The sequence below is a fragment of the Meriones unguiculatus genome, chromosome 1 (genome assembly GCF_030254825.1).
Source record: "Meriones unguiculatus strain TT.TT164.6M chromosome 1, Bangor_MerUng_6.1, whole genome shotgun sequence".
In the NCBI taxonomy this organism is placed as follows: Eukaryota; Metazoa; Chordata; class Mammalia; order Rodentia; family Muridae; genus Meriones; species Meriones unguiculatus.
The window spans coordinates 46,044,933-46,068,284 of record NC_083349.1 but is presented as its reverse complement, the minus strand read 5'-3'; the positions used below and the strand labels follow the sequence as shown (position 1 = coordinate 46,068,284).

The window sequence follows — 23,352 nt, the reverse complement described above, 5'->3', positions numbered from 1 at the left end:
ACTCCTCCTTTTCCCCATGTCCCTATCAGTATTTTTAAAACAAAACTTGGTTCTTGAGGGCTGGAGGGATGGCTCAGTGGTGAAGAGCACTGGCTGCTCTTCCAGAGTTCCCAGGCTTCAGTTCCCTGCGTGTATGTTTGTGTGAAGGTGTCAGGTTCCCTGGAACTAGAGATACAGTTGTGAGCAGCCATGTGGGTGCTGGGAATTAAACCTAGGTCCTCGGGAAGAGCAGCCACTGCTCTTCACCACTGAGCCATCCCTGCAGCCCCACCAGCCCCAATCTTGAAAGCTTGGTGTAAGCTACTGAATCCCTGGAGTAGAAGTAAAAGCAGTGTGAGTATGCCTCCTGCTTGTTCTTTGCTGTACTGGGCTGTAGTTTCTAGAAATTTTGAGGCTTATCATCTCCTTTTTCTGACTTTAAAGCCTGATTATAGGTTCTCATTGCTCCGTGTCTGGCTCTCATCTGAGGACAGCACTCCTTCACAACCATGTAAATGCCTGCTGTTTTTAAGAGGGGCCTCATCAGCCACTGTCATCCCAGCAATTGGCACACAATGTTTGATACATACTTGTTGACTAGAATTCTAGGTAGCTTTTTTATTTGAAGGCTACTTTACTTTGTTTTGAGACAGTAGAATGCTTGCCTAGCAGGTATGCATGAAGCCTTGAATTTAGTCCCCAGCACCAGGGAGATGGAGGCAGGAAGATCGAAGTTCAAGACCATTCTAGATACATAGTTGAAGACCAGCCTGATACATGGAGCTCTGTCTCAAAAACAACAACAATAAAACAAAAAAGACCTAGTCTTCAGTTTCAGAAATTTTCTCTGACTGTTCTTTGCTATCTCTCTGACCCATGTTTTTATGTTGTTGAAATTTTGCTTCATTTTTTCCATGCTATTTTTTTCTTCTCACGGTTTTAGGTTTTATTAAAAATGATGATTTCTACCTAAAGTTCACATTTAAGTACCTTAAAGATGGTTTTGCCATTGCCTGAGATTAAGAGATTTTGATGTCTCAAGTGACCAAACTGTTAAAGGCAAGTCATAAGATGAAAATGTAGAAAACTCCTTCCCGTTCCTTTGAAAATCTGAGCTATCTTCAAGTCAAGTGGGCCTCTCCAGATGTTTACTGTTGTAGGACCCTGCTGTTTGAGGTTGCAGTCCGCCAGGAGAGACTAGCCTTTCTGAGCTAGGCATAGATGCCTCTAACCATTTCTGGTATATGACTGTTTGTCTTCTTTTCCTCTTTTTTTTTTTTTTTTTTTTTTTTTTGTTGTTGTTGTTTTTGTTTGTTTTTCAAGTCAGGGTTTCTCTGTGGTACCTTTCTGTCCTGGACTCACTTTGTAGACCAGGCTGGCCTCCAACTCAGAGATTTGCCTGTCTCTGCACTGTCGTATACCAACCAGGCATGCACCACTGCACACTACCGTGCCTGGTTAGTATATGACCTTTAGCACAGTTCCCTTCTAGCACCTCCCCAGTTATCCTATAATGTATAAGTACTGTGTTCCCATTCATTCATATGATAGGACCGTGCTGTCAAATGCAAATTAACGCAGCCCTGGAATCCCTAGCCTTAACCAATTATGTACCCCAATCCTGGGGGCCACCCACCTGCCCACTCCCTAAGGACCGTAGCCTTTGTTTATCCCAAATAAAGTTGAGCTCTCTTACTGAAGTGGTTCCCAGAGGTCATTCTGTGTACTTGAGGGCCATCTGAATCACCAGTTCATTGCCTCTACTCCCTTGTTCTGAGGACCAGCCGGTGGCCAAGGACCCCAGGAAGGAGAAAGAGCTACAGTTTGCTTGTTCCTTTCTTACATAAGTATGCCTGTTCTTTACCATAGCAATAATCACAATGTCCATATCAGAATCTCCAAGGGAAGTCTGTAGAGCACTGAGCCTCGGGTTCAAGCAGACAACAATGTTAGGACTGGAGGAGAGAAGAAAGGTGTTGCTATCAGAGTGAAGGTGTTGTTACTTGCCCGGTATATTCGGCTAACGGAAAAAGTCTGCTTCTGGTCAGAGGAAACTAGTCATGGGTTCTGACCACTCTAGTCCCCACCACGCTCTCAGGGAACAAGAGGCCAAAGCAGCACCATGCTCTGAACCCTTCTCTGCCCATAAGTGGGCACACTGCAGTGGAGGCTTGGAGCCCTGTGCTTACCAGTGGACTTGATCTCCTAGGTTTTTCTTCATCAGTAAGTAAGCCAATTGTACCTACAATGTCTATAAGGATCTCCCCTCCATGAGCCTTGTTTTTGTAGTCCAGGCCTGAAGCACTGAATTCCAAGCCTCAACCTCAGGGCTAATGGTACTGGTCTTTAGTGGCAGGACGCCAGTGCCCTAACATTGATGGGTTTTCCGTCCCTGACTCAGTGTGAGCATCTAGATGGGGTGGACTCTTCAGTTGTCACTACACAGGCTCCCAGCACCACATGGCACAAGGCTCCTGAGGCAACCCACACTTGAATGGGTATCCAAGGTGTGGATGCTAAATTTTGTGCCTCCTATTCCTTTCAGCAAGCATTTTAATTTCTCTGTGGTGACTCAGCCCAAGCCTACTATTTGTCACCATGACACTGTTGGAGGGATACTGAGGAGAGGCTGTCCACACGGAAAAGGGATTTGTCACTGTCTGACAGTGTGGGAGGCTTGGAGAGGCCTAAGGATCAAGGCATGGGTCCCTCATCTCATTGAATGTTGGTTTTGTTGTATTTATTCCTTTAATCTAGCCTGGTAGAAATGGTCCTGTTAATGTTATGCGTATGTTAAGTGATTTGTTGACTCCACCGTAAATAAATAATCGCGTAGTGGAAAAGATTTCTGTAAATAGCCTTGAGTTATCTGTGGTTCTTAGTGATGTCTCTAACAGAAAGCAAGGCTCATGGCTCATGGCTCTTTACAATGACATGTTTTTATTATTATTTTCATTTTATAGCTCTACTTAGGAAAGAGGTACCAGTTTGCATTTAGGGTGTTTTAAGTGTTGAGAGCATCATGTTCACGAAAAGGAACTGACACAAATACCCTTCAGAGGCTGTTAGGAGAGGGAGCCCTGACTGTGTGGTTGGCAGCAGGAGTGGGGAGTTGGGGGTGGGGTCCTAGTGAGGACTCTACTGCTGTGAGGAGCACAGTGGAGAGGAAAGGCTTACTGTACACTCTGGCTTACACTTTTACATTGTAGTCCTGACGGACAGGAACTCAGACAGGGCAGGAGCTGATGCAGAGCCCATGGAGGGCTGCTGCTTACTGGTTTGCTTGGCATGGATTCCTATTAAAAGCAGGGCCAGCAGTCCAGAGGTGGTCCCACGCACAATGAGCTGATCCTTCCCTGTGGGCTTCCTACAGCCTCATCTTTTTTTGTTTGTTTGTTTTTTGTTTTTCTTCAAGACAGAGTTTCTCTGTAGCCCTGGAGGTCCTGGAACGTCCTCTGTAAACCAGGCTGGCCTTGAACTCACAGAGGTCTGCCTATGGAGGCATTTTCTCAGTTGATGTTCCCTCCTCTTACATGACTTTATGCCAAGCTGACATAAACTATCCAGCACAAGATGCAAGCAGGCTCTCAGATCCTAAGAGGAGCTTCGGTGGGAGGGAGAGAGCTGCCATGTACAGCATGACAGGGACCTGACGGGAGGAGCCTTGAGATCCTCAGGACAAAGGGGGTTTCTGAGTTTGGGGAGGTTCTGCTCCATGTGACTTAGCCAGAGCAGGATAAGTGCTGAGGGACAGGGACGAAGGCGCGTGGTAGGACTGTAAGTTTGCTTTGTAGTTGCGAGGAGGAGGAGCTGGACTTGCTTCCCTTGTGAGGCCTGAGTGCAGGCAGCAGTCAGAGACACATGGGGCGCAGGTAGCCTGACTTCTGGCAGAGGGAGGAGAAGACAGCTAGAGGGTCTCTGCTCTAAAAGGTGATCATGGGAAAAGTATCCAGATTCTCTTTCATAAGAGGATAGGGATGTAGATCAGGCGGTAGGGTGCTTGCCTACCATGCATGAAGCCCAAGGTTCAATCCCCAGTACTGCACAAACAAACTGTAGTCCTAGCACATGGGAGGTGGAGTCAGGAGTAACAGCCTGGTCACAAGCTACATGACAGCTTGTCTCAGTAATAATGAGTTGACCAAAAAATGTAAGATAATTGGCACATGGATATGAAAGAAATTGCACACTGGGCTGTGGTGGCACATGCCTTTAATCCCAGCCCTTGGGAAGCAGAGTCAGGCAGATGTCTGAATTTGAGGCCAGCCTTATCTGCAGAGTGAGTTCCAGGACAGCCAAGGCTACACAGAGAAACTGTGTCTCTGAAAAGCCAAAAAGAAAAAAGGATAAAAGAAAAAAAAAATCACATGATGTAAACAGTAATACCCACTGGAGAATCTTTGGTCTGGTCCTTTGTAATTTCTTCTGTATGTTCTTCTGAAAGTTTGAAAATTAAAAACTAAATAAGGGATGAGGGAGATGGTTCAGTGGGCAGAGGTGTTTGCTATGCAAAGGCTGAAGGCTCCCTGCAGACCTAAAATGTCAGGTGTGGTAGTGCGTGGATGTCTGGGACCCCAGCACTTCCATAGACCTGGCTGGAAGCTTTCAGGCCAGCTAGCCTGGAGTATGTGCAGAAATGATGGGCCCTGTTTTCATTGTCATGAGGACACTTAATACACAGATATCAACCAAACCAAAATCGCTTTTACTTTTTAAAATTCTTACACCACTTTCAGGCCTAACAGAAAATTAACTTACCATCTGTTATGAGTGTTGAAGTAAAATATAATTAGGACTACTTAATAGGTATGGTTCAAGATAGAGATTCTTAGCGATACTACGTGGACTCTGTAGGTTTTATGTACATCTGCACAAACACACATATATACACACAGAATTTGAGAAAAACAGAGGTGGGGACATGGGAGGACGTGGCTAGGAAAGGAAAAGGGACAGAACTGATGTAAACTGTATTCATGTATAAAGTTCTCAAAAACTAAACTTTATAGTTTAACACATATATACATATATTTGTTAGTTTGTTTGCTTCTGAGAAGGTGACTTAGTCTGCAAAGTGCCTGCCACACAAGTTTGAGAGTTTGGGACCCAGAACCGCATAGAGGCAAGGTATGGCAGCACATGACTCTTAGCTCCAGACCTGAGCAGTGAAGTCAGGTGGTGCGTGAGGTTCCCTGGCCATCAGCCAAATCGATGAACTCCAGGTTCAATGAGAGATCCTGTCTCACAACTACATACACCACACAGAGAGGGGTGGGGGAGGAGGGGGAGAAAGAGACTCTTTACAGTGTATTAGTGGAAGATCATTTTAAACCACGGAGCTCCCTGCCTAACAGCTCAGAGAAATAAGTTTTTGTTTTTAAACCTGTAATGGGATGCTTTCTGAGCATTGCATAACATCTGCCACAACTCTGCACAGCCACACTGGCCAGTGGGTTGCTTTGAAGAGCTGGGTAGTAATTTGCAAGTTAGCTGCATCTCATTCAAGGAATCAGCTGAAAGTCAGAAGAGGTGGCTGAGCTGTTAAACATTGCTCGCTGCGCCTGCAGAGGACTCAAGCTGAGTTCCCAGCACCCAGGTCAGGCAGCTCAGAGCCACCTGTAACTCCAGCTCCAGGAAATCCAACAGCTTCTGGCTTCAATAGGCAGTGGCGTGAAAACACATGCATAAAGGTACACACATAAAAATTAAAAAAATAATTTTTCTTCACAAATTAGACGCTGCCAGACCATCCATGTGACTCTACCCCTCAAAATAATAATAATTATTACTATCACTGTTATTAATGGTTTAATAGCATTCCTGCTGGGACAGATAGTATGAATTTAAATGTTTATTGAAGCTTTTCCCAGGTTAGTATTTCTCATCGTTCCTCTAGTTGCCCTATCAAGAGTCTAACCCTGGCCTCTCAGTAGAGTTGAACATGAAGCGGCATTCTAAACAAAGCAGCACACAGCATCTACCCAGCCTACGGCAAAAGCATGAGGGGGGTCAGCTCAGCACTCCTAGCAGTTTGCTGGCTCTCAGGGTGAGTATGGTGGTGGTGACTGGTTTGAAGAGAGCGTCTCGTAGGCAGGTGGAGCGTTGGGAACCTGTGAGGATGAGGAAGGGAGAGCATGAGTGTGGCAGCCGTGTCCGCATTCGGAGGAGGGGTTGAGCAAACCTGTTTGCATCATGTTCATACCTTTGCTGTGGGCTGGAGCTTATAACTGTTCATACATATTCTCTTTGCCCAGTGGAGGAGTTGTTAAATTTCACAAATACGTATGGGCTGTTCATGTTAGAATTGGTTTTTATTTCTTTACAATTATTTCAGAAATAATTCAGAAAGAATTGTTTTTTTGTTTATTTTCATGTACTTATTTACTTAGTTTGTTTATGGGTGCGGCACCTGTGCCCCAACACCTGTGTGGATGTCAGAGGACAATTTGGGGAATTGGTTTTCTCCTTTTACCAGGTTGGCCCCAGGAACCAAACTCAAAAGTTGACAGGTTTGACAGCAAGTGGCCCACTGAGGCACCTCACCCGCCCCTAAATTCTTGAATTCTATGTGTCACTCAAAACACTTTATCTCCACCACATAGACCCTGTTAGTTGTGTCTACGGGCACATTTAGGGCTGGGGGAGGGGCAGCTCAGGGAGAGACATCATTCAAAGACAACACCTGGGAGGTTGGGAAGACACATTCATCTACCCACTGAGCACAGATGCATCAGCCTTTCAGTTAATGCCCATAACAGTTCAAGGAGATGCTGTCTAGGGGGAAACTAAACCACAGAGAATAGAAAGCCATAGAGCCAAGATCAAACAGGTCCGTCTGATGCCAGAATCATTGCTTTTGCTAGGCTTACTGTGCACTAGTACTGTACAGCAGAAATGCATGCAAGTCACATGCAGAACTTAAATGCCAGGTAGCTTCCCCTTTAGAGAGCTGGCACATTAGATAAAATATTTAACTTGGGCCTCAGTATAATCATTTCAAAAGTCAGTAATGTCTCTATTTTCATAATCTGTCTCTGAAATACGTGTCACAAAACTTTCAAACTACTGTGTTCCAAGTGTTTAACGTGTGGTGCTGGTTCAGCTGTGTAGGAGGATATTTTCCTGTGGCTCTTACGTGTGGAGCTCTTACTGTTGACTGTAAACTCTAATTCCAAGAAGATACGGCTTAAGAAACCCTATTCTCATGGTTGCTTGTGTGTCTGTTTTTATAAAACATACAAAGCAAAAATTACCATGTTGACCTTTATGGGGGAGAAACAGATTGCATCTAGGGCTCATGCAAACTAGGCAAGTACTCTCCCATTGATCCTAGCCCTAATTGCTGGTCAGTTAACAGTTATATTCACATTACTTTTTAAACAGAAATCACTTTGTTCACTTGAGCTAAAAGCAGCTGAGATGAAAATACCCAGATACACAATTTCTACCTACCACAGGCTGATGATTCTTTTCCTGAGAAGGTAGTGGGCTATCCTGGTGACCAAGACCCTCAGATGAGCATTGTTCACTCGGGCATCTTTCCATCAAGGTACTTTTAGTTCCAGCATGAAGCTTTTTGTCCTGAAATAGAAAATCATAAGAATGAATGGTAAAAATAATAATAATAACTGATTGCATTTGGAGGAAATAAAAAGGAAACAATGTTCTTAAAACAGGCTTTAAGCTAGCTGCTGCCACGTACTTCCTGTGCCTCCTCAGGCTGCTCCCTTTATCTGCAAATTCCTAGGTCTGTAGTAACAAGATGATACAACCCACTTCTCAGAGTTGTCAGAAATAACTAAAGAAAAAACACAGAGGCAGTGCCTGGCACCACGCTGTCACTAACTGGAGAGCTGGGAAGAGAAGACTGACTCTACAAAAATGAACAGTTTGTGAAATTATCCTCCAAAAATAAGGAGATGGTCTAGAGAGATGGCTTGGTGGTTAAGAGCATTTGCTGCTCTTGCAAAGGACCCAGATTCTATTCCAGCACCGCCATCATAGCTCACTGCCATCTGTTACTCCAGCTCCAGGGGTCCCAGGCATCAACATGCACACATGTGGTACACTCATACATGCAGGCAAACACTCATACACATCTAAATTGCACAGAAAAAAAATTTTAAATAACAAAGGAGATGGGCTGGAGGCTAAGAGCACTGGCTGTTCTTCTATAGGTCCTGAGTTCAATTCTCAGCAGCCACATGGTGGCTCACAACCATCTACAATGAGACCTAATGCCTTCCTCTGGCATGCAGGTGTGCATGCAGACAGAACATTGTATACATAATAAATATATATATATATATTTAAAAGAACTGTACTTGGTGACTCACCTGTGTGTTCCATTGTTTTAGGGTTGGAGAGATGGCTCAGAGGTTAAGAGCACTGGCTGCTCTTCCAAAGATCGTGAGTTCAATTCCCAACAAAAATAAGAAAGGAGAAACTAGGAGGGATGCTATACCTCTCTAATTCCAACACTGGGAAGTCCAAAGCAAAAGTTTGAGGCTAGCCTGGGCTACAGAATAAGAAATCCTTCAAAAAAAAAAATAACAAAGAAAAGAAGAAAGAAACCAATTTCTAAGCCCTGTAGACCCTTCTCAGGTTGGTTTCTTTTCTTTTTTTTTTTTAAGATTTATTCATTTTTATTTTATATGTATTGGTGTTTTGCCTGCATGTATGTCTATGTGACGGTGTTGGATTCCCTGTTACTGGAGTAGCAGATGGCCATGTGGGTGCTGGGAATTGAACCTGCATCCTCTGGAAGAACAACCAGGGCTTCTAACCACAGAGCCATCTGTCCAACCCCTTAAGCTGGTTTTAGTATTTTATCACAATAATAGAAAGCAAGCTAAAAAACAATACTGCCTGAACTATGTCACATAATTAAAACACGCTTGCCTAAAGTTCTTAGACTGGAGAATGCCAGCTAGATTTTAGGAGAGATCTGAGAGTCACAAAGCAGGATTTTAGTATTAATTCAAATAAACATATGGCCTGAAAAGATGGCTCAGCCGGTAAAAGTTCTAGTCTAATATCTGGAATTCGTACAAAAGACCAGACATGGCTGTGAGCCTCTGCAGCCCGGCACTCTTACAGTGAGATAGCAGAGAGAGGTAAGAGAATGTGCTCTTTGCTTTTTTTGTTGTTTTAGTTTTTTCAAGACAGGGTTTCTCTTGTTTTGTAGACCAGGCTGGCTTCAAACTCACAGAGATCTGCTTGCCTCTGCTGCCTTGATTGCTGGGACTGTAGGTGTGCTCCACCACACCTGGCTGCTGTTTATATTCTTAAACTTGAAGAATTTAAGGGAAGAGAAATCACTGTCTTGGGATTTTGTCCCACCAATCCAATAGTTGCGAATGGGGACCTTGGCTGCCCAGGACTCAGTTTGTAGACCAGGATTGTCTTGAACTGAGAGATCTACCTGCCTCAGCCTCCCAGAATGCTGGATTTATAGGCGTACACCACTGCCTGGCTGAACATTTTTCTTTTTTTTAATTGAAGAACAGGGCTGGAGCGATGGCTCTGCAGTTGGGAGCATTGACTACTCTTATGGAGACTAAGTTCAAGTCCCTGTTCCTGCATTTGGCAGCTCACAACTACCGGTAGCTCCAACCCCAGAGAGACCCGCTTCTGGCCTCTGTGGACACAGGCCCTCTTGTGCACAGACACACATACTTCTGTACAATTTAAGATTAAAAAAAAGATGAAGACATGATAAGTAAAAACTAATAAGCATTGGGTTTTGTCATATTTTGCCATGACTAACTGTAGAATAGGGCCTGTGAAGTTTGGAAAACTTAAAGCAAAAACAAAAACAAAGCAAGGCAGTGATGGACATTGAAGCCAAATCCTGATGCCCTACAACCGAGTAGCTTTTATTTTATTTTTGTGTAGCTCTGGCCATCCTGGAACTTGCTCTGTACACCAGGCTGGCCTCGAACTCACAGAGATCCACCTCTGCCTCCCAAGTGCTGAGATTAAAGGTGTGTGCCACCACCACTGAGCCCAGTGACTTTTACGTGCCTGTTTTTCGAAAGGGGAAGATGAGTGAGAAGACCAAATAATAAGTAACCAGTTGCAGGGAGTGTAATCACTCCATGCCAGGGTACACAGATGGAGTCGGGCGGCAGAAAGTGAAGCCCCCACACACACTCAACATGCGCAGTGGTGTGTATCCTACAGGCAGGATTTCTAGGCTTAAAGCAATCTCAGGCTTTCCTGCAGTTTGTTTGCAGTCTTGTTCACACTTCAGTGCTAACTCTATCTAGAGGCCTCTGCTTGGTGTGTGGGTCCAGTGTACCTTGCCTCTTTGGCTTATGTCCTGAACCCTCCCTCAGCTAAAAAGAGCAACCGGGGAAAGAGAGGAGACAAAGCCACCACCTGGTTTCCTGACAAAAGCTTTTCAGCTGGATGGGTAGACAGAAGGCACTTAATAAGTGAGAGTATGACCCGGGCTTGAGAGCTGGCACCATGAACATGCCAAGGAGGCAACCTGGGCTCAGAGCAGAGGTTTTCTGCAGTCTTGGGAAGTAGGGGTTCACACTCCCAAAAGGTTTGGTCCACTTCACCATATTTCACCCTCCTGAGCTCAGTGGTGTTTTTAAGTCTATTTTTGCTGTTCCTATGACAGTATATTTTATTGATTCTATGGCAATCTAATTTTGAAATGAGGTTTTTGAAAGCCTGTTTGGGAATTGGGAGGGGTGCTTGTTGTTATTGTTGTTTCCGAGATAGTGATTTTCTGTGTGACCTTGGCTGTCCTAGACTCATTTGTACACCAGGCTGGCCTTGAACTCCCAGAGATCCACCTGTCTCTGCCTCCCTGAGTGCTGAGATTACAGGTGTGTGCCACCATGTCCAGATGCTTTTAAAACAAACAAACAAACAAACAGGTTCTTCCTAGTAGCCTATTGTGGCTACACTCCTGTCACAGCCTTCCTGAGTGCTGGGATAACATGTAGGTGCCATCATGCCTAGCTAGTGACTTTAAGTTTGTTTGGTTTTTTTTTTTTTTAATGTCTATGGGTGTCTTGCCAAAATGTATGCCTGCACCATATGTGCTCCTGGGGCCTGTGAAGGCCAGAAGAGGTTGACAGATCCCCTGGGACTTCGGTCACAGAAGGCTATGAGTGCTGGGAACTGAACCTGTATCCTCCGGAAGAGCAGCCAGTACTCAGTTAACTGCTGAGCCATCCTCCCCACCCACTGGCTTTTATTTTTAGAAGTTTGTTTTTTATGTTACGTAGTACTTGGTTTTCCTTTGAGATCACATTTAAGTTTTCCTACCTTGCTGTGTCTTGCTGACCTCAAAATGCCTGCCCTTTGTTTTGGAACCTCCGTAAATGCTCAGATTTTGAAGGCTCCCTTCCTAACAACGTTCATGACAAGGTTGCACATGCACATTAGAGGACCAACAGACAGAGAGATGGATGAGGGGAGAATATTCAGTGGTGTGCCATGTGCTGTGGGGAGGACGGTTTTCTCATGCTGCGTGATCGTCATCAGTAAGACCTTCAACATCACGGGCTGCTGAGTATGACAGAATTAGAAGAACCTGAAATTGGCGGGAACACAGCTCGGCAGGGAAGGGCATTTGCTGCCCAGACTGATGAACTGAGTTTGATCCCAAGCCCCCACAAGCTGGAAGGAGAAAACCAACTCCAAAAGGATGTCCTGTAGTCTCCATACTCAGACCATAGCATGTGCAGACACATGCACATACATGCTGGGCATCCCCAGAAGTTCAGAGGAAGAATCGGGCCCTGCAGGGGACCGGTACCTACCATCAAGGTTCGGTATCCACTTCGTCTTCTACAATACCAGCAGCCGAGAAGCAGAGAAATTCCCAGGACTACAATCAGGATGCCAATCCCTGCAGCCCTGGACCAAGAGAGAGACATGCCCAGCACAGCTCAGACTTGTCCCAGACTTCAGTGAGACAGCAACCAACTTCTCCCTTCCTGTGGTCCAGGAAAGTATCTTCCAGTGTCCAAATAGTTTGTCATTCTCCTCACGGGGTGCCCAACCAGCTCCAACCTCCAAGGACAGGGCCTAGTTTAGTAGCCTGTAAGTGTGAGCACCCAAGGCTGCCCTGGCCTCTGACCCTTCTCAACAAGGCTCATTGAAAGCCTTTCTCCAACTCAATGCAGAAAAGGGAAGTAGAAACCAACACTGACTATGAGCCATTGGCTGTACTAGCCAGTATGCTAGTTGTCATAACTTTGCAGCCTAGACACCACTTACCATCTCTGCTTCACAGAGGACAGAATAAACTCAGAGGGCCAGCAACTTGACACCCAGAGCTACCACGAGACAGTCATGGTTTTAGCCTGAGGCCATCCCAGCCCCCAAACTCACCTCTGGCCCCCTGTGGCATCAGAGAGGAGTCTGAGCTGGATCTAGTGCACAGTAATGCTGTCACTTAAGCATGTATCTGGTCCTGAGCATCAGGACTCTGATCTGAAGCTATAAGCCAGGTGCTTATGTTCAGTGTCCAGAGGGACCTGGGAAGCATTACAGCTGCTGCAAACACCCCAGGGGCAGAGCTTGGCTTGTGTTCCTGCATGGCAGCGCCAGCGAGCTGGCATCTGCCTGATACCCATCTTCACCATGATCAGCCCTTGGGACCGGACACTGTCTGTGACTGTCAACTTGCCAAGAAATGCTCTTCAGAGCTGGATGACTGGTACCAGACTGAGTGGCTGCAGCGGAACCAGAGGAGGGAGTTTTGCCAGTACCACTGACCGCCATCTCAAGGTTGTTGAGTCATTAAGCTTGCCCTGTCCAACTCCGAATGGGATGGAGAGACCTGGAGGATGGCTGTGCCAGAGGGAAGCTCTGTCCTGATCATGTTGGCCAATCCACACACAGAGCTACGAACTGGCATGGTCCAGGCACTGGGAACCTCCTCTGAACACCACCATTTTATGCCAGGCGCTGTGATACTCCCAACCCGATGCATGCTTTCATCTGTCAGCACAGCCATCCTATGAGCGAGGGACAGTTCAGGGACAATACAGCTGATTTTAGGCTTCAAAATGCCCAAGGCTGCGCAGCCAGAACGTACAGAACCAGCGGGCTGGGTGGTACTACAGGGCCATCAAGGGCGCCCTAGGAGTCAGGCCAGAACTACGCCCCCTGTCCAGTGCTTTCCTGGAAGAACGCTGTCACAAGGATGAAGCTATCACAAGAAGCGTTCAATAGCTCTCATGACTGAAGGCAGCTGACGAAATTCCCAGAATGCTCATGCTCTAACTTCACCCTCCACTCTCCCTCTGAGCATCTTGACACAGACAGAGCTCTCCTCCGGCTCTTCATGCTCAGTCACATTGTACTTAGAACACACACACACACGTGGCTGGAAGCATAAAACATCAAAGAACGCCAGACGCACCAGAGGAAACTACTGCTTGGCCTAGCGGGCCCCTCAGTCACCCAGACACCTGGGACAGTCATCAGAGGTGCAATTAAAGTGCCGATTTTGGGGGCCCACTCCTAGCCTAAACTGACTCCTCTTGGCGGCAGCAGCTAGGAATCTAGCTCCCTGGATGACTTATTCCCATGCAAGTGTGTAAGAACCCTGTGTTCTGAGGCTTCTGAGGAAACAGCGACAGGCAGGTAGCCCTTTTTGATCGGCTGTGGGAATTTGCTTCATATTGTTCTTCCTCATTGTACCACTGGCAACTTTTTTTTTTAATTTTTTACAATTTATTATATATCCCGATTGAAGCCCCCCCTCAACTCCTCCCATTCCCACCCTCCCTCCATCTTCCCCCCATCCCCTTCCCCTAGTCCACTGAAAGGGGGAGTTCTCCTCTACCCATAGCTTATCAAGCCTCATCAGGACTGCCTGGATCCTCTTCCTCTGTGGTCTGGCAAGGCCGAATCACCAGGGGAGAGTGATCAAAGAGCAGGCAACTGAGTCCATGACAGAGGCAGCCCCTGCTCCCCTCACTCAGGTACTCACATGGAGACTGAGCTGCCTATGGGCGCCATCAGAGGAGGGGGTCTAGGTCCTCTCCATGCATGGTCCTCAGTTGGTGCCTCAGTCTCTGCAGGACCCCCTGGGTTCAGATGTTTTAGCTCTGTTGGTCTCCTTGTGGGGCTCCTGTGCCCTCCATGTCCTTCTACCCCCCCTTCTTCCATAAGGCTGCCTGCACTCTGACCAAAGTTTGGCTGCGAGTCTCAGCATCTGCTTCGATCCCCTGCTGGGCGGAGCCTTTCAGAGGAGCCTCTACAGGAGGCTCCCATCCTGTTCCCTCTCTTCCACCGCTTCTCACGTCTATCCCATTTCACCGGCAACTTTCAACCGAGAACCTCAGAAATGTATTGTTTCAGTAGGACGCCTCTGCCCTCCCCTACGTCCGACCCTCCTGTCTAAACAAGGCGGCCAGATGAGCAAGGACCTTTCAGGACAAGTCCGGATATCGGTGGCCTTGTGCATCCATTGTTCTTATGTTCTTCATACCCTGCTTAAAATCACGTACTGGATGTTTCAGGTACTCCATGGCTGGGGCCTCCATGGTGATGTCAGCACAGAGGATGGCTTGCACATGCAGACTGAGTGGGTGTTTTTCTTGTGCTGGAACCCAGGCCATGGTGTAGATGATGGTACTGAGTAACAGGTGCCCCTTGTAAGCTGTTGTCCCCCAAACTCCAAACCCGCCTTGCTATGCCCTGCTCTGGGCGCTAGCGCTGGCCTCTGCAAACCCTGTTGCTGCTTTGCCTGTGTGCCCCTGCGGAGCGTCCAAGAGGAGACCCTGTGCCAGTTTGCTTCCTGCTCTGTCAGCATCACCCCACAGCGCTCTCCACAGCCCGCCCAGCTGCTGGCTGTGGGAGCTGCTCGCTGCCAGTTTCACCAGCTGAGGATGCCGACGATCCACCACAAAGCGTGACTCGGCCATCAGCCTCCTGAGCTGGCAACACCCTGCCTCCAGCCTCCAGCTCGGCAGTGACTCACTCCCAAATGGTCTGTGCAAACATTTGCCTTCGTTGAGCCCACCAGCGCAGTGCTTCATAAGCAAACACACTGTGCTCAAATCCCAACATGTGCGCCCCGCTGCACATCGCCCAGTTTCCCCAAGCCTGTTCCCACATACAGCACAGCAGGCAGATACTGGGGTCACGACTTGGGGCATAGAGAGAGGGGGTGAAGGCCAGGCGAAAACAGCGCCTCCAAACTTCCCTTGGGCTCCCTCTCTGTTGCGGAAACACAAAGATGATAGCCTACCATCTTCACTCAGACAGAGGCAGTGCCCAAGGGTGTCAACAAGAGAGAAGAGAACTGATAGGCCAGGACTCCTGGGCTACTAATTGAGATATATAAAATTCTAGTTTACAAAGAGTCCGTGGAGTCATCCTAAAGATGCCCAAACAATACCATATGCAAAGTATCTCCCACCTATGTGGTTGAGACAATTTGCTAGAATAGGTCACTTCCTGCCCCCCAGCTGTCTATACTGTGGTATGGAAAGTCCCCTGGAAATGCTGCCAGCCAGATCCCACCGACGGAGCCTCTACCTTGTCTGCTGGCTGACTCTGTGTAACCTGCGGAAGATTTTCTACAAAGGAAGCAGATCTGCAGGGGTTCTGAGCACAAAGCATAAAGAGGGTCCAAACCAGTTCCATCCCGTGGGTCATGACCCCTTTGCAGGTTGAAGGACCTTTGCGCAGGGGGTCACACACATATCAGATACCCTTCATGTCAGATATTTGCATTATGGTGCATAACAACAGTTGCAAAAGCACAGCTGGGAAGTAACCATGGAAATAAAGTCAAAGCCCGTCTGGGGTCCTTGCTCAGGTTTGTCTCCTACCCAAGCAGAGTTTGTCCTGTTTCCCTAAGGGTACCTCCATGTCCCGGAGTTACTCCCTGCCTTGCTCTCCCACCGGACTCTGGACCTTTTCAGAGATAGAGAGCGGTATCTCCGAACTATGAGCTTAGTTCTTGGAAGTAATAATCACATAAACACTTATTACTAATTAACCTGGAAACCCAGACACCTTCTGTAGAATGGTATTATGGGGCAAAAGTCATGGCTCCCGGCTTCAGCCTGGAGTGTCCACGCAGGCTGAGACCCACACGTGTGTCCCTCACCCACACTGGCACTTTAACAACTTAACTCTCTTCTGTCTACAAAGTACCTGAAGGAGTCCTGAGAGGAGTTGATGGAACAGGTTTGAGGAAGGAGTTGTCTGGGTTCTGGACAGATAGTTCCCAACTTGGGAACCAACAGCGAAGGCCCAAGAATGCAGACAAAAATAGCAGTAGCTAACTTCTCTCACTTCTATCTTGACTGTCTGTGGGTGGGACCATCACAGGACCTCCAGTGGCTTTATCCTCTGGGGAGAGCAAACACTGGAGAAGTTTGTAGATGGGGGATGTGGGGGTAGAAGTCAGCAGGCTGTGTCTTCAAGTGGCGAACTGGGACCCCTGAAAGGCCTGCTTTGTAACTTACTCTTCAGCTGTGACGTGGTCGTAGCTGTGCCCCTTCCTGGGGTTATTGAAGTGAGAGTCTTCTCGTGGCATTGTGCGGACTCAGAACACAGGACACCTGAAAGAAAGGCACATGGGCACAGAGACTGTCCCCAGGATGGCTGTCAGCTAGCACATCCCTAGGTCCTCCCTGCGGGGATTCAGCCGTCCTTCGCTAATTCTGAGAGCTTTAGAACTAGCTTAGGCTCCTTCTAAGAGGAAACTACATCTGAAACAAAGCCTTTAAAACTGGGTTAGCCCAGGGGGAGGGCGTCTTCCCCGGCCTTTGGTCTGACTATAATAACAGAGGTTTCTCTTCTTTCTTTTTGTAGCTCTGCTGGCCTAGGGCAGCAGGCAGTACAGAAGAGGTGGGCCGGAGGCATGAGTCAGTGTGTAAGATGTTTGCTGCACCAGTCTGGCCAGCTGCCTTCCACCCCCAGAACCCTGGGTGAAGGTGGGAGGGGCACCGACTCCACAGCATTGTCTTTTGAGCCCCACATGTGCACGGTGACACATTCACATGCACATGGGCGCTGACATGTACACATATACCATGCAAACGCGCACATCACGAACGTAACACACATGCGCGCACACACACATATACACACATACATACACATACATACATTCACACACCGTACTTACACATTCACACACCATACACACGCACCAAATATACATGCACACACATACACATGTACACACTGTATAATAATAAATTTAAGAAAACAAAACCAAAAGAAGCTGGGCAGTAGTGGCACACACCTTTAGTCCCAGCACTCAGGAGGCGGAAGCAGGTGGATCTATGTGAGTTCGAGGCCAGCCCGGTCTACAGAGCTATTTCCAGGACAGCCAGGCTGCACAGAGAAACCCTGTCTTGGAAAACAAAAAACAAAACAATAATACAGAGAGGCGAAAGAAGATATCTTATTTTTCTCTGGAATCACCACGGTCATCAACCTCTGGCCAAGCAGAAGGCTATGCTGTTCAATGAGGGGTGTTTCCCGGAGCACCCCAGGCTGGGCCTGGCCAGGGAGCACATGGTGACAGGGCACATCTTCCAAGCCCACCTTTCAACAAGGGAACTCAGTCTTACTGGCCAAGTACACACTGCCCAAGACGAACTGAGGATGCCAGGACCAGAGTTCATCTAGTAAATTGTCTTCCCTCCCACCCAATTCGATTTCTGTCTATCCAAGTCTCATGGCTAGGAATTTATAACTTTTTTTTTTTTTTTTTTTTTTAGGCAGAGTTTCACTGCCCTGCCCAGGCTGTCTTAGAATGCAATATGCAGGCTAGACTAGCCTTGAACTCATAGAGATCTCTGCGCCTCTGCTTTTCAAGTGCAGGAATTAAAGGGGTGTACCACCACACCCAACCCAATAAAACACTTAAACTAAAATTTGCATAAATTAATAACAAAAAAATCTCATGGACTGCAGTATTTAGAAATAGAGTGAGCTCATTGAAGAGCAATAGTGGAAGCCTCCCTTCATGCTATTGTGGTGGTGGTGGGCATTTTGTGTATGTGTGTGTATGTGTGTGTGTGTTAGGTTTTCCTTCTCTTTCTTTCTTTCTTTCTTTCTTTCTTTCTTTCTTTCTTACTGTTTTTGTAAATTTTAAAGGTCCATTCCCATGAAATTACATTAATTAGCTCCCATTTGAAGAACAGGGAGGATGGAAGAGGAGGAGAATCAGAATTTTCTTTTTTCCCACGTGACTGCTTTCCCCTGAGGGCATTTTTGCAGGTAGTTTGCCCTTCCCAGGTATAAAAAGGCAGTTAGAGTTGAACTCCGGGATCCTCCCTGGCGGGGAGTGTAGGGTGAATCCTGTGTTGACAGAGAAGAGGCTCAGTTGATTCTGCATTAGCGGCTTCTGTGCGCATCTGCCTCAAGCTCAGAGCCTCAGCGACGGGACCGTGCCCCTCACCCCACGCCAGACAACAGATGTCCCATTGGGTGACAGACTAAACCTAGTGCAGAGAGGCTCCTGTCATTCCTATCCGTGGCAGCCATGGTGGAATGAGAGGGAATAGGAGAGACTGCAAAGTCCAGAAGTTACAAACACAGGAGGAAACTGTTGACACCGGGGACAGAGGAGCCCACCGAGCCCCGTTCTGACAGAAAAGGACTGTGTTGGGTTGCTAAGAAGCCAGCGCTCTTACCTTCCTGGAGGAGAGTCTCAGTCTTCTGCAGGCTGACCGCCTGGCTGTGTGTGTGTGTGGAGACGGTTTCTCTGACTTAATTAAAAAAAAAAAAAAAAAATTTTTTTTTTTTTGTTCTTGATCTTGAGTCTCATGATAGTCATGAGTTTGGGTTCATAACGGGTTGTCTGTGACTGCTTATTTGGCATGAAAGAAACCAACTCATTCTACCCTTCAGAAGAAACGAGACAAAAAAAAACCCACAGCTCTCGGTGGGCCTCGTTTCCCACATCCCAACGCTGTGCCCCAGGGAAGCCATTGTTTCTGAAGTTGCCAGGCAAACTACCGCGCACCCAGTTAAACCTGCATTTCAGATGAACTAGTCTGTTTGTCGCGTACCTATTTGTAATATTTTTACTGTAAAAGTGCCCCAGCTGTGGGGTGCTCGGCTCTGGATGGGGCTTGCATGTCACACCCCTCCCTGCCAGGCCCTGGGATCTTTCCGGAAGAGGAGACTGGAATCTTGAGAGGGAATGGGTGACTTCAGGGAGAGAGCGCTTTCCAGACACAACAGGGCAGTTGCACACATAACCTCCTGGCAGTTCTGAGAGCAGGCACAAGACCTATGGTCTCCAGATCAAAGGAGACAAAGACTGTCCCTGACAGCTGCTGGGAAAGAGGGGGGGGTCTTCTTTACCAGCGCGACCCCGGAGCGTCAACCACCCTCCAGGGCCTAGCCCACTGCCTCGAGTGGTTGGATGTCGCCATGCCTACTCCATGTGTGAAGAAGAAAGAGGGGGAGGGGAGGAGGAGAACTTAAAGTTGGGCGGTTGGGGAGGTAGGAGTAGAGAGGAGGGTCTAGGAGGAGGTGGAGAAGAAACATGATCAAAACACATTGTAGGGAAGCCTCGAAAATTTTAATAAAATGTTGTTTTTAAAACATGTCTCAAAAAATTTATTTTAAGTGTCTCATGTGTTGTTGGGATGAAGTTACACGAAAAAAAAAGCCGGGTGCAGTGGCATAATCCCAGCTTCCGGGGAGCAGAGGCAGGTGGGTCTCTGTCAGTTCACCGCCAGCCTGGTCTATGGACAACCAAGGCTACACAGAGAAACCCTGTCTCAAGAAACAACAACAGCAACAAAAGTTACACTAAACAGTTACATTTTGTGAGCAGGGCATGGTGGCTCATGACTACTAGCGCTTGGGAAGCTGAGGCAAGAAGATCTGAATTCACGGTCAGCGTCCCCTTCCAAATGTGGAGATAGTCTGTCTGAAGTCCAAGTCTAGCCGGGTGCCTCACTTCCGCCTCCAAGATTCCAAGAGTCTGTAGATTGAGATGCAGAAATCAAGTCCCACAGTCCGTGTCTTCATTGTTTGTGGTGGCCCAGGGGCTAACTGTCCACTGAGGACAGCAGGTTTCCATGCACTTGCAAGAGACAGGTGGAACTTTCCCTTTAAAGGTGGGCCTACTTGGACTCTCCCTAAACCAGGGGTAATTCTACTTAACTTCAAAATCAAATGTGTCGCCATGGGACAGTAGTCTCCTTTGCTAACTGACTCCACAGACAGACAAATCCTCCCCAGTGTAAGGAGTACGAGGGTCAGCTAGAAGCTGGGTGAACTGACCACGAAGATCCCTTCTCGGCTATGTCTGAGAACGTATTCTCTCGGAACCTGGGACTCTGGTTTCCAGGCTGGGCTACAAACAGGAGCTTGCTGTGTGTGAGGGCGATGGTCTCCTGAAGACTTAGTGACTCTGGCTAGAATGAGCAAGGGACACAAAAGCAGAAAGAAAGACGTAGGTACGAGGGGAGGGAAGCCTTTTTCCAGAGAACAGACAGAACTAAGTGGTAGAATGGAGAAGGCTAGGAAAATATGGTAAAGAGGGCTGGAGAGATGGCTCAGAGCTTAAGAGCACTGGCTGTTCTTCTAAAGGTCCTGAGTTCAATCCCCAGCAACCACATGGTGGTTCACAACCATCTATAATGAGATCTGGTGCCCTGTATAAATAATAAATAAATCTTTAAAAAAACAACAGTTTGAAGAAAATACGGTAAAAAGGTGTTAGGGTGCGGCTCTGTGGCGGAGCACTTGTGAGTCCCTGTGTTCACTCCCTGGCCCTGTTTTTTTTGTTGTTGTTGTTGTTTTGCTGTCTTGTTTTGTTTAAATAGGAGGTAAACATCGCAGGCAGAAAAACCAGTGCAAAGTCACTGAGACAGAACCAGGGCATGAGCTAGGCCCCCAGACTTGGGGCTGGGTCAGGAGATTTTTTTTTAAAGACCTACAATCTGTCCTGCCTGCAAGCTGTGCTGGAGCAACAGTGGCACAGAACTTGTGGGAGGAGCCAACCAACGATTTGACTTAAGGCCCACTCCACAAGACAAAACCTGTATCCAGCACTGCTTGGGTGAGCAAGAACCAGAGACTACATAAGCCAGAGACCTAAGGTAAAACCAAACACTACCAGTCTGAAAAAAAAAAAATCACTAAAATTACTCCTAGAGACATATCTGCTACATTCATAGATAAGTGCCTTATTCAGTCGTCAGAGGAGGTTCCTCTGGGGGCAGATGGAAACAGATGCAGAGACCCACAGGCAGGCATTATGTGGAGAGAAAGTCTGAATGGGGGGTCTCCATCAAATCCCTCCCCTTGAAGCTCAGGATGCCCACAAGGAAAAGGAGACAGAAATAAGCAGAAGGGCCAGAGGGGCCGGAGGACACCAGAACAAGGCCCTCTAAACCAACTAAGTAAGACACAGATGAACTTGCAGAGACTGATAGAGCAAGCACAGGGCCAACACAGGTCTGGTCCTGGTGCTCTGTGTATTACAGCTTTTAGCTTAGTGTCTTTATGGGACTACTGAGTGTGAGAACAAGCAGCTCTCTGATTCTTTGCAGTTGTTGTTTGAGACAGGGTTTCTCTGTGTAGCCCTGGCTGGCCTGGATTCACTTTGTAGAGCTGGCTACCCTTGAACTCACAACAATCCACTGGCCTCTGCCTCCCTGACTGCCAGAATTAAAGGCGTGCACCCCCAGGCCCAGCTTAGGTCTCTGATTCTTATGCCTGCTCTTAGGGTTCTTTTCCTTCTGTGGAGTGGCTTTGTCCAACTTCGATACGATGGTTTTTGCTTTATCTTTTTATATGTTATTTGGTCATATTTGGTTGTTATATCTTAGAAGCCTTTCTTCTCTAATGAGAGACAAGATCTGGAGGGGAGAGGAAGTGGGGAGAAACTGGGAGGAGCAGATGGAGGGGAAACTATAATCAAGATATATTGTATGAGAAAATAATCTGTTTTCAATTTTTGAAAATGGGGTAAAAGGGATATAATGTTGGGAAAGAGAAGTGGAGGAATCTAGGAGGAATAGAGGAATAGGAGGTGAATAAGATAGAAATACATTGTATTCGTGACTGAAATTTTCAAAGAATTTAGACATACTGTTATACTAAAATAAAAATGTTACATTAAAATTGAAAACTAAAAAAAAGTAATTTATTTAAAAAAATTTTTAAAGTCTTATTTTACGAGTGTCTTAGTTAGGGCTTCTATTGCTGGGAAAAACAAAACAAAACAAAAAAAACTTCTATAACCAAAAAGCAACTTGGAGAGGAAAGGGTTTATAGGGTTTATTTGGCTTAGATTTCCACACTGCTGTTCCTTAGAGGAACTCGGGCAGGGCAGGAACCTGGAGCCGGCACTGGCGCAGAGGCCATGAAGGAGTGCCGTGTACTGGCGTGCTCTGCCTGCTTTCTCACAGAACCCTCCTGCCCAGGGATGGCACCACCCCATGCGGTGGGCTGTGCCCTCTCGCCTCGGTCACTAAGAGAATGCCTTACCACCCGCTTTTCCGGAGGCCTTTCTCAGCTGGAGTTCCCCTCCTCTCAGGTAACTCCAGAGTGCGTGTCGAGTTGGCAGAAGACTAGGCAGCTCAGCCAGTCTGGATGTTTTGTCTGAGTGAAGGTGTGTGAACCAGAGGTGTGCCCGGTGCCCAAGAGGGGCCAGCAGAGGGTGTTGCATCCCCTGGCACTGGAGTTAGAGGTGTTTGTGAGCCATCACGTGGGTGCTGGGAATGGATCGCGGGTCCTCTAGTAGAGAGTACTCGGTGTTCGGAGCTGCTGTCTCTCCAGCTCCCCCTACCCCTTTTTATTTCCGAGACAGGGTGTCATGTAGCCTAAGATGACCTCGAATTCACCAAGAATCGGATGAACTCCGATCCCTCTGTGTCTCTGCCAAGGGCTGCAACGGAAGGCTCATTGCACCCCGACCAGTTTGGATGAGATTTTGTAAAGAAATTGTTAGGAAGGATGCAGGCCTCCGGCCCCTTCACATTCGAAGGCAGGAACTTGTCCGGCAGTTCCCAGAAAATCCAATCAGTGGTGATTGCCCATCTGCAAAAAGTGCTGCGGTTCTCCGCTAAGAAGCTCAGCGTTTGCACCCAGGTGCCTGGATGACTAGGGCGAGATCGCAGAGGAAGGAGGCCCTGCTTGCTGTCTGTCTTGGACTCGAGGTCTCACTCGGATCCAGAGAATCCGATTCAGAGAATCCGAGTGTAGGTTACATTCTTCCACGGTGGGGACATTCTGGGAAGCTGTCATCAACCCTTCCCACAGCGGAGCTCTGTGGACCGAGGGACATGCTGATGGCGCTGCAACCTGCCAGGTGTATGCTCTCCAGCTCCTCAGTGTTGTGAAACCCAACGGAAGCAGCCATCACCAGATCCTCTAACGGTGTGTGTTTGGCTCTTT

The 23,352-nt window shown here is 47.4% G+C and overlaps 1 protein-coding gene across 1 annotated transcript; it reads right to left on the bottom strand.

The window, feature by feature from the left end:
• Positions 1-4,824: 4,824 nt before the first annotated feature.
• Mlana (melan-A) lies at positions 4,825-18,688 on the bottom strand. Its single transcript, XM_021634232.2, has 5 exons — positions 18,624-18,688; positions 16,440-16,535; positions 11,766-11,862; positions 7,432-7,560; positions 4,825-6,089 (listed from the first exon to the last, which is right to left on the bottom strand). The coding sequence occupies exons 2-5, from the start codon at positions 16,508-16,510 to the stop codon at positions 6,021-6,023; spliced, it is 366 nt and encodes a 121-aa protein (XP_021489907.1). The 5' UTR covers positions 16,511-16,535; positions 18,624-18,688; the 3' UTR covers positions 4,825-6,020.
• Between the last annotated feature and the right edge of the window lie 4,664 nt (positions 18,689-23,352).

Coding starts and splice junctions, on each gene's coding strand:
- Mlana (XM_021634232.2), bottom strand. CDS start 16,510: ATGCCACGAGAAGACTCTCACTTCAATAACCCCAGGAAGGGGCACAGC. Junction 11,863..16,439: donor GACCACGTCACAGCTGAAGA/GTAAGTTACAAA, acceptor CTCTTGGTCCAG/GGCTGCAGGGATTGGCATCC. Junction 6,090..7,431: donor AAAAGAATCATCAGCCTGTG/GTAGGTAGAAAT, acceptor TCATCCTCACAG/GTTCCCAACGCTCCACCTGC.